The following is a 10436-nucleotide window of genomic DNA, read 5'->3' on the forward strand; positions in this document are numbered from 1 at the left end:
AGAGGGGGTATTTATGTCTGTGGGGCATTAAAGAGGGGGTATTTATGTCTGTGGGGCATTAAAGAGGGGGTATTTATGTCTAAAGAGGGGGTATTTATGTCTGTGGGGCATTACAGAGGGGGTATTTATGTCTGTGGGGCATTAAAGAGGGGGTATTTATGTCTGTGGGGCATTAAAGAGGGGGTATTTATGTCTAAAGAGGGGGTATTTATGTCTGTGGGGCATTAAAGAGGGGGTATTTATGTCTGTGGGGCATTAAAGAGGGGGTATTTATGTCTAAAGAGGGGGTATTTATGTCTGTGGGGCATTAAAGAGGGGGTATTTATGTCTGTGGGGCAATAAAGAGGAGGTATTTATGTCTAAAGAGGGGGTATTTATGTCTGTGGGGCATTAAAGAGGGGGTATTTATGTCTGTGGGGCATTAAAGAGGGGGTATTTATGTCTGTGGGGCATTAAAGAGGGGGTATTTATGTCTAAAGAGGGGGGTATTTATGTCTGTGGGGCATTAAAGAGGGGGTATTTATGTCTGTGGGGCATTACAGAGGGGGTATTTATGTCTAAAGAGGGGGTATTTATGTCTGTGGGGCAATAAAGAGGAGGTATTTATGTCTAAAGAGGGGGTATTTATGTCTGTGGGGCATTACAGAGGGGGTATTTATGTCTGTGGGGCATTAAAGAGGGGGTATTTATGTCTGTGGGGCATTAAAGAGGGGGTATTTATGTCTGTGGTGCATTAAAGAGGGGGTATTTATGTCTAAAGAGGGGGTATTTATGTCTGTGGGGCATTAAAGAGGGGGTATTTATGTCTGTGGGGCATTAAAGAGGGGGTATTTATGTCTGTGGGGCATTACAGAGGGGGTATTTATGTCTAAAGAGGGGGTATTTATGTCTGTGGGGCATTAAAGAGGGGGTATTTATGTCTGTGGGACATTAAAGAGGGGGTATTTATGTCTGTGGGGCATTACAGAGGGGGTATTTATGTCTAAAGAGGGGGTATTTATGTCTGTGGGGCATTAAAGAGGGGGTATTTATGTCTGTGGGACATTAAAGAGGGGGTATTTATGTCTGTGGGGCATTAAAGAGGGGGTATTTATGTCTAAAGAGGGGGTATTTATGTCTGTGGGGCATTAAAGAGGGGGTATTTATGTCTGTGGGGCATTAAAGAGGGGGTATTTATGTCTGTGGGGCATTAAAGAGGGGGTATTTATGTCTAAAGAGGGGGTATTTATGTCTGTGGGGCATTAAAGAGGGGGTATTTATGTCTGTGGGGCATTACAGAGGGGGTATTTATGTCTAAAGAGGGGGTATTTATGTCTGTGGGGCAATAAAGAGGAGGTATTTATGTCTAAAGAGGGGGTATTTATGTCTGTGGGGCATTACAGAGGGGGTATTTATGTCTGTGGGGCATTAAAGAGGGGGTATTTATGTCTGTGGGGCATTAAAGAGGGGGTATTTATGTCTGTGGTGCATTAAAGAGGGGGTATTTATGTCTAAAGAGGGGGTATTTATGTCTGTGGGGCATTAAAGAGGGGGTATTTATGTCTGTGGGGCATTAAAGAGGGGGTATTTATGTCTGTGGGGCATTACAGAGGGGGTATTTATGTCTAAAGAGGGGGTATTTATGTCTGTGGGGCATTAAAGAGGGGGTATTTATGTCTGTGGGACATTAAAGAGGGGGTATTTATGTCTGTGGGGCATTACAGAGGGGGTATTTATGTCTAAAGAGGGGGTATTTATGTCTGTGGGGCATTAAAGAGGGGGTATTTATGTCTGTGGGGCATTAAAGAGGGGGTATTTATGTCTGTGGGGCATTAAAGAGGGGGTATTTATGTCTGTGGGGCATTAAAGAGGGGGTATTTATGTCTGTGGGGCATTACAGAGGGGGTATTTATGTCTAAAGAGGGGGTATTTATGTCTGTGGGGCATTAAAGAGGGGGTATTTATGTGAACATCTGATTGTCTGCGCCTGTAATTATTAAAAGTGGGATTACCTCCAGCCTCTCGTAAACGAAACAAAAAAAACAATCAACTTTAAAATATAAATAAAACAAATACGCTCATGTCGTGTGACTCTGTGGCATCAGGAGTGGAAGTCGTACACAAATACTGGCACTTTTTTATTTCCCAATCAACCCAAAACACGCAGAACGGGTCAAATCCTCCAGCCAAGGTCGTCCTGATTTAACCCAGAGACACTGAAGGACGGGTCAAATGCAGAGGACACATTTAAGGGACAGTGAAGTTTAACTAAACCTTAAGGATTCTATTAGCTCCACTGTTGGTTATAGAACATTCTACACTCAAAGTATCTTCAGTTTTATGTCTAAATAAACTTCATTAACATAATAATAAAATACAGTACGTGACACAGTTAAAGTGTCCCAGCAGAGGGCGCTGTGTGAGAGGAAACAGGGGGAATTTGACGTCTCTGGGGCATTAACGGCGAACACGACACATTCAGATCATCATCACGTGTCTGTGCTCTCTGGGACTGCAGCTACAATCTCGCGCGTTAAAGCTGCACTACGTCGCTTTTCTGGCGAAGGATACGAGCAGGTGACGTCATAACGGCAGGTTACGGGTCAGATTTGTGGAGAAGCGTACAGAATAAGGAAAGCGTGTTGTTCAAATTCATCACTAAAGAGGTTGGACAGTGGCTCAGTTGGTAGAGTGTTTGTCCACTGATCCGTAGGTTGGCGGTGTGATTCTAGCTCACACGGATGAATGCTGTCGTTGTGTCCTTGGGCAAGACACTTAACCCACCTCGCCCTCAGTGTGTGCCTTGAAGGTGGAAAAGCGCTATAGAAAAATGTGACAATTTACCATAAAGAATGTGAAATAAGGCAGATTTGAACCAGCAACTTTGACTTGTCCCTTTCACACAGCCCCTCCGCTCTCAGGTCTGTTTAAAGGGCCCATATTACGCAAAAAGTGACCCCTGTGAGCTTTAAGTCATGTTCTAATGCTGTTCTCTCCTCAAAAACAGACCTGGACCTGTGTTTTGTTTATTTATTTACTTTATTATGAGTCTGTTACATCTACAAAGCTCAAAACGCTCTGTTCCACTTTGTGATGTCACCAAGTGGTAGTTGTTAACAGCTCCTTTTATAACTTTTGTTTTTGTTTTGTGTAGAGATTGTAATTGAAGGTCTAAAATCATCCAAATGATTCTAGTGAAGGTGGAGTTTAAAAACACAACGGAGCACTTCCTGTATTGCCACATGATGACATCACAAGGTGGAACAGAGTGTTTAATAGTGTTTTAATCTGCAGGTTTGTGTGTTAAACATGTGTGAATGAAGCAAAACACAGCTCCAGGTCTGTGTGCGACGAGGAAACGACATTAAAACCTCACAAAGTTGCGTAATAGGTTCCCTTTAATGAATTCCCTCAGTGGAGCTTTAGCTGCTTTCTTTGGTTTATTTTAGAGTTTGTCGCTTTGTTTGTCGTCACCATTTGACCAGAACGAGCGCGGCTAACGTCCCGTAGCCCAGGACCAGAAACAGCACTTTGAGCAGCCGGTCCTGTTTATCCTCCAACTCCCGCGACAAAATCTCAAAAAACGTCACAAACAAAAACGTTCCCGCCGCCAAACCCTGCAGCACCACGGACACCACGCTCCCCGCTAACGTCTGCGCCGACTCGATGCTAATCCCCACCACCACGCCCAGCGGGATCATCAGGCTGACCGTCACGCCTAGCTTAGCCGCGTCTCTCATCGCCAACGAGGCTTTCGCGATGCTAACTCCGAGCGCTACGGCGGCAAGCGTCTCGTGCACGGCCACGCCCAGAAACAGGCTTCCCAACTTGGAGCCGTTGTCCTGTAAACCGAGCGCTAGCCCTTCGAAAACAGAGTGCGCGGAGAGAGCTAGCACGAGGCTAATCAAGCGCAACGGCCCGGCACTAGCGAGGTGGGCGGGGTCGAAGTGGGAGTGTCCGTGGTGTCGGGGGGCGGGGCCAGAGATGAAGGGCGTGTCATACTCGGAGTCGCTGCCCGCCTCCGAGCCGCCCGCGTTAAACGTCTCCAGGTTTATGAACGACGGCCGCTCTTTCCGGAACGTCAGAATCAACTGCTCCACGAAGACGGTGAGGAAGAAGCCGAGCATCATCATCGTCTCAGCCAAAGGGTAATCTGAGGTCAGCTTCAGCTCCGAGAACACCTCCGACACCTGCGGAGCGACAAACAGGAAGAGTGAGTTTATCGTCCCCGCAGGGAAAGTACAAAAGCAACGCCGTCACAACATCAGTCTCACCCGTGGACCGTTGATGCAAATGGCCGTACCTGACCTGCTAGCGCCGCGATCCAGACAGGAGCGTCGCACAATTCCTGTCCCCTCTCTCTGTACCTGCTGCTGTCAGACTCATCATTTTGGTCTTAAATGTTCGTATTAACCCTCTACATCAGGGGTCTCAAACTCGCGGCCCGGGGGCCAATTGCGGCCCGCGAGAGGATATTTTGTGGCCCGCAGGACAATATGAAAGTTTAATGTTAGTGTGGTTTTACCATGTGTCTCGCGCTGTGTCCTCCCGTCGCAAAAGATTCAACAAATAACGATGTATATCCATAAAATACACAAGAATTGGTACATTTCCTCATGTACGTTGAAAAAAGCGATGACGTTTGAGAAAATTTTAAATACCTGATGAGCCCAGCCTCACCCAGACTCTGCCTCCTGCGGCCCCCGGCTAATTTGAGTTTGAGACCCCTGCTCTACATGATTCTGGGGTTTTTATTTCACTACTGTGTCTGTAAATCATGATATGAACATTAATAAGACACAATTCTTCTGCCCGCTCCCTGCTAAACTCGCGGTACGACCGGGAAGGGCCCTACGGACTCCCGACCTCTCACAGCTAAACTCACATAACACACATCGCTTATTTAAAACACAGGACCACACTCACACACTGAACGTTACTTCATCCTGATACGATACAGGACTCTCCAGTATAATAGTTTTCGTATCACCTCCCACAATTAGACGGGTATCGATTTACAACATGATACGGACCAGTCCTATTAAAAACGTAATATAATGGGTATACTTTCTGAAATAAAGACTACATAAAGACTGTCGGTTTCTGTTCTGTTGCAGGTGCAGAGGCTCGGGGATCGTTCTGTAGATTTTTGTTGTCGTTTACAGCGATACATTTAAAGGCTGCGTTCAGCAAAACTCAAAGCAGAGCCGAGTGAGTAGCGTTTGAAGCGATGTCTGGAGCAGATGCTAGAAGAGTCTGACGCAGTCCTGTAAAGTCTTAAACGGCGTTCAAAACAGAGTCTGACAGGGTGATATTGATAACCAAAACAGATAACCACACAGATAACCAAAGATAACCCAACAGATAACCAAACAGGTAACCAAAACACAACCCCCCCCCCCCCCCCCCCCGAAAAAAATAAAAGAAATGAAATGATATAATGAAATTTAATTAAATATCAAATAAAATAAAACAAAAATTAAATAAACATCAAATGAATAAATTTAAATTAAATAAATATCAAAATAATACATTAAAATTAAATTAATATCAAATTAAAACAAGTAATTTAGCAATTTGGTACACCACCTTTATATGCTGCCTTAAGTGACATTTACAAAGCGGGATGATTGTTGGCAATATTTGGCACGTTTACGCTGAAAAAACTCCAGCGTCTCATCAGCGTGACTGAGGTGTAATGAGGTGGGGCCTTAACTTATTTGTCTTCACACTGTCCACTGCCACAGCAGACACCGGTCTGTCCTCGTGTCCCACCGGAGTCACGGTGAAGCCAAGCGCTAAATACGCTTCATCAGACTCCTCCTCGTCTTATTTTTCATGTGACTTTACCTCCGTCTATATCCGCCTTTCTTTTCATCCCCGCTAAAATGTTTTCCATAGTGTTTCTTTAGCAAAAGTGTTTCTTGTTCACTGCCCTGTGTCACGATCTGTTCGCTCTCTCCTGCTCTTTGCTGCGGGGGGGGGGGGGGGGGGGGGGGCATGGCCACTGCTGCATGATGGGAAACAACATGTTGCACCTTTGTAAGAAAGTAAACGATGTATAACATTTGTATATCGTCAATAAGACCTTATTAAAAACATGAATGTGGAGTGTTCAAAAAGAGTATGTGGTGATACTTCTGCGCGTTTGTGGTTCATTTTTCTGTCACGTTTCCTGTGGCAGCTCAACTACGACGTTTATGGACTGGACAATGTGGTGCAAATAGTGGCATTTTTATTATTTCACAATAGTAGTAATACTTAAAAGCAGTGGTGGTAGTTACAGTAGTAGTAGCAGTAATAGCAGTAGCAGATGTAGTAGCAGTGGCAGTAGTAGCATTTGTAGTAGTACTAGTATTAGCAGTAGTAGTATTAGTAGTAGTAGCAGTAGTACCTTGTCCCTGACGGCCGGCAGCAGGGCATTGAAGCACGTTGCGAGGAACACGCCTCCTCCAAAGGCGTTACACAGAGACAGTGAACGTCTGTACCTCTGCACTTTATCATGGTCCACCAACAGGAGGCGCACGGGGACCAGGACTCCTCCCAGCATGAGCCCGAACAATCCCAGCATGCCGAGCAGCTTGGCCACCAACAACTGCATCCTGAGCCTCCGACACCTGCTCCAAAGCACTACTGCATCACCTACTGGCCTGGAGGAGGAAGGACAGGGTCAGGAACCAGTCACAATACGAACATTTTAAACTTGATTTCGATACTAAGGAATAAACTCGATACTTGATACCGATTCCGATACCACAATGATAATAAAACACTTTTAATTTAGACAATATACTGTGCTGTTCCACATTAAATGTTGTTCTTTATGTTCTATTCCATGTGTGTTATCTGTGTGTTATACGCGTGTTATCTGTGTGTTATCTGTGTGTTATACGCGTGTTATCTGTGTGTTATCTGTGTGTTATCTGTGTGTTATCTGTGTGTTAGCTGTGTGTTATCTGTGTGTTATCTGTGTGTTAAATGTGTGTTATCTGTGTGTTATATGTGTGTTAAATGTGTGTTATCTGTGTGTTAAATGTGTGTTATCTGTGTGTTATCTGTGTGTTAAATGTGTGTTATCTGTGTGTTAAATGTGTGTTAAATGTGTGTTATCTGTGTGTTGTGTGTTAAATGTGTGTTATCTGTGTGTTATCTGTGTGTTAAATGTGTGTTAAATGTGTGTTAGCTGTGTGTTAGCTGTGTGTTAAATGTGTGTTCTCTGTGTGTTATCTGTGTGTTAAATGTGTGTTATCTGTGTGTTGTGTGTTAAATGTGTGTTATCTGTGTGTTAGCTGTGTGTTAGCTGTGTGTTAAATGTGTGTTATCTGTGTGTTGTGTGTTAAATGTGTGTTATCTGTGTGTTATCTGTGTGTTATCTGTGTGTTATCTGTGTGTTAAATGTGTGTTATCTGTGTGTTATCTGTGTGTTATCTGTGTGTTATCTGTGTGTTACCTGTGTGTTCTCTGTGTGTTACCTGTGTGTTATCTGTGTGTTACCTGTGTGTTCTCTGTGTGTTCTCTGTGTGTTCTCTGTGTGTTCTCTGTGTGTTCTCTGTGTGTTCTCTGTGTGTTATCTGTGTGTTATCTGTGTGTTATCTGTGTGTTAAATGTGTGTTATCTGTGTGTTATCTGTGTGTTATCTGTGTGTTATCTGTGTGTTACCTGTGTGTTCTCTGTGTGTTACCTGTGTGTTATCTGTGTGTTACCTGTGTGTTCTCTGTGTGTTCTCTGTGTGTTCTCTGTGTGTTCTCTGTGTGTTATCTGTGTGTTATCTGTGTGTTAAATGTGTGTTATCTTCAGTGTGCTGTAGTTCACACTGGTCCATGGTGTGTACTGGTCTATGTGTCTTACACTTGTGAAACACACAGACACTTCAGTATAAACAGATTCAGGAGAGAGTGATATTTGTCAGTGGGACTTTTTTTAGTATCATAACCTGAGAAAAATGTGTATCTAGTTTTGATATTAGTTTTAGTATCGATTAGTGTCTGGTTTTCATTACAGCCCCATAAGGAGCTGTCATTTTTTAGACAAACATTGTGACAATTAGAATTGCACTTTATGTTCAGAGTTCACATTTTAAACCCGTCCAGCAGCATTCACACCACAAAGAGACTGAAATCTGAACTTTAAATTATTCCAAGAATCCCATGTGTTTCTCAACATGTTTGTAGCGTCTAAGCTACAGGGTTAACAGGTTTACACACAATAAGACCTCATGGACACACAGGGAGGGCATCTGACACACACAGGAGGGCATCTGACACACAGGGAGGGCATCTGACACACAGGGAGGGCATCTGACACACACAGGAGGGCATCTGACACACAGGGAGGGCATCTGACACACAGGGAGGGCATCTGACACACACAGGGAGGGCATCTGACACACAGGGAGGGCATCTGACACACACAGGAGGGCATCTGACACACACAGGGAGGGCATCTGACGCACAGGGAGGGCATCTGACGCACTGGGAGGGCATCTGACACACAGGGAGGGCATCTGACACACACAGGAGGGCATCTGACACACAGGGAGGGCATCTGACACACACAGGGAGGGCATCTGACGCACAGGGAGGGCATCTGACGCACAGGGAGGGCATCTGACACACAGGGAGGGCATCTGACACACACAGGGAGGGCATCTGACGCACAGGGAGGGCATCTGACGCACTGGGAGGGCATCTGACACACACAGGGAGGGCATCTGACACACAGGGAGGGCATCTGACACACTCTGCAACCTCTGCTCCATCTGACCCTGTCTCTCTGTATCTTCTCCATCTGATCCTCTGCTCTTAACCTGCTCCTCTTCATCCTCTGCTCCGTCTGCTCCTCTTCATCTTCTGCTCCTCCTCCTCTGCTCCTCCCCTGTGCTCTTCTTCATCCTCTGCTCCTCTAACCCTCTCCTCTACTCCTCCCCTGTGCTCTTCTTCATCCTCTGCTCCTCTTCATCTTCTGCTCTTCTCCTCCTCTGCTCCATCTGCTCCTCTTCATCTTCTGCTCTTCTTCATCCTCTGCTCCATCTGCTCCTCTGACCCTCTCCTCTGCTCCTCCCCTGTGCTCTTCTCCTCCTCTGCTCCTCCCCTGTGCTCTTCTTCATCCTCTGCTCCATCTGCTCCTCTTCATCTTCTGCTCTTCTCTTCCTCTGCTCCTCCCCCATGCTCTTCTTCATCCTCTGCTCTGCTCCTCCCCTGTGCTCTTCTTCATCCTCTGCTCCATCTGCTCCTCCCCCGTGCTCTTCTTCATCCTCTGCTCCTCCCCTGTGCTCTTCTCATCCTCTGCTCCATCTGCTCCTCTGCTCCTCCCCCGTGCTCTTCTTCATCCTCTGCTCTGCTCCTCCCCCGTGCTCTTCTTCATCCTCTGCTCTGCTCCTCCCCTGTGCTCTTCTCATCCTCTGCTCCATCTGCTCCTCTGCTCCTCCCCCGTGCTCTTCTTCATCCTCTGCTCTGCTCCTCCCCTGTGCTCTTCTTCATCCTCTGCTCTGCTCCTCCCCTGTGCTCTTCTTCATCCTCTGCTCTGCTCCTCCCCTGTGCTCTTCTTCATCCTCTGCTCCATCTGCTCCTCCCCCGTGCTCTTCTTCATCCTCTGCTCTGCTCCTCCCCTGTGCTCTTCTCATCCTCTGCTCCATCTGCTCCTCTGCTCCTCCCCCGTGCTCTTCTTCATCCTCTGCTCTGCTCCTCCCCTGTGCTCTTCTTCAACCTCTGCTCCATCTGCTCTTCTTCATCCTCTGTTCCTCTTCTCCTCCTCTGCTCCTCCCCCGTACTCTCTAACTTCATGTCCCGTCTCATTATATACTTTTACATCCTCTTTTCTTCTGCCTCCGCTCCTCACATCTTTATAAATATGATCTTAGATTTCTCCAGAGTAAATCCAGTCTATAAACACTTCCGGTGTCGCAGCGTTAGTTTGATGCTTTGTTGCTGTTAGCTCAGTTAGCTTCAGGTGCTAAAGTGCGGTCTCAATAAAGAACGCGACTAAAAACATAAAAAATGCCATATACAAATGTAGTAAAGATAAAGATACGCAGAACACACGTGTAACTGCGGTGTTATTACCTGTAAAAACGAACTCTGGTCCGTTTCCTGAAGTGGAGCAGGTGCAAAGACAGAGACACTTCCGCGTCTCTCCAGCTGGGCGCGTCTGATTGGTCAACAGCGCAGTGACGTAGCCGCTCTAATGTTTACAAATCTTTTTTCTTTTTAATACTAACTCAGATCCATTTACGTTTGTACTTAAAATGCACTAATACAAAATCATGCTAATTTAATTGAAAGAAATAGAAAATATTAAATTATTTATATATTGAGTTAAATTTAAAACAACCTGAGGCATATTTCAACATTTTACATTCAAAATAATAAAAAAGTACGAGAAAAATATACTTAAGAGAAAGTCTGATCTAAATTATTTCTGTAGTGTAAAGGTTTGTAGAGATGGGAGGTAGAGTAGCC

General features: G+C 45.4%; 1 protein-coding gene across 1 annotated transcript; it reads right to left on the reverse strand.

The window, feature by feature from the left end:
* Positions 1-1887: 1887 nt before the first annotated feature.
* LOC117370430 (zinc transporter ZIP3-like) lies at positions 1888-10108 on the reverse strand. The gene is made up of 3 exons (XM_033965883.2): positions 10041-10108; positions 6374-6629; positions 1888-4169 (listed from the first exon to the last, which is right to left on the reverse strand). The coding sequence occupies exons 2-3, from the start codon at positions 6578-6580 to the stop codon at positions 3450-3452; spliced, it is 927 nt and encodes a 308-aa protein (XP_033821774.1). The 5' UTR covers positions 6581-6629; positions 10041-10108; the 3' UTR covers positions 1888-3449.
* Between the last annotated feature and the right edge of the window lie 328 nt (positions 10109-10436).

This window comes from Periophthalmus magnuspinnatus, chromosome 4 (assembly GCF_009829125.3).
Source record: "Periophthalmus magnuspinnatus isolate fPerMag1 chromosome 4, fPerMag1.2.pri, whole genome shotgun sequence".
NCBI lineage: Eukaryota > Metazoa > Chordata > Actinopteri > Gobiiformes > Gobiidae > Periophthalmus > Periophthalmus magnuspinnatus.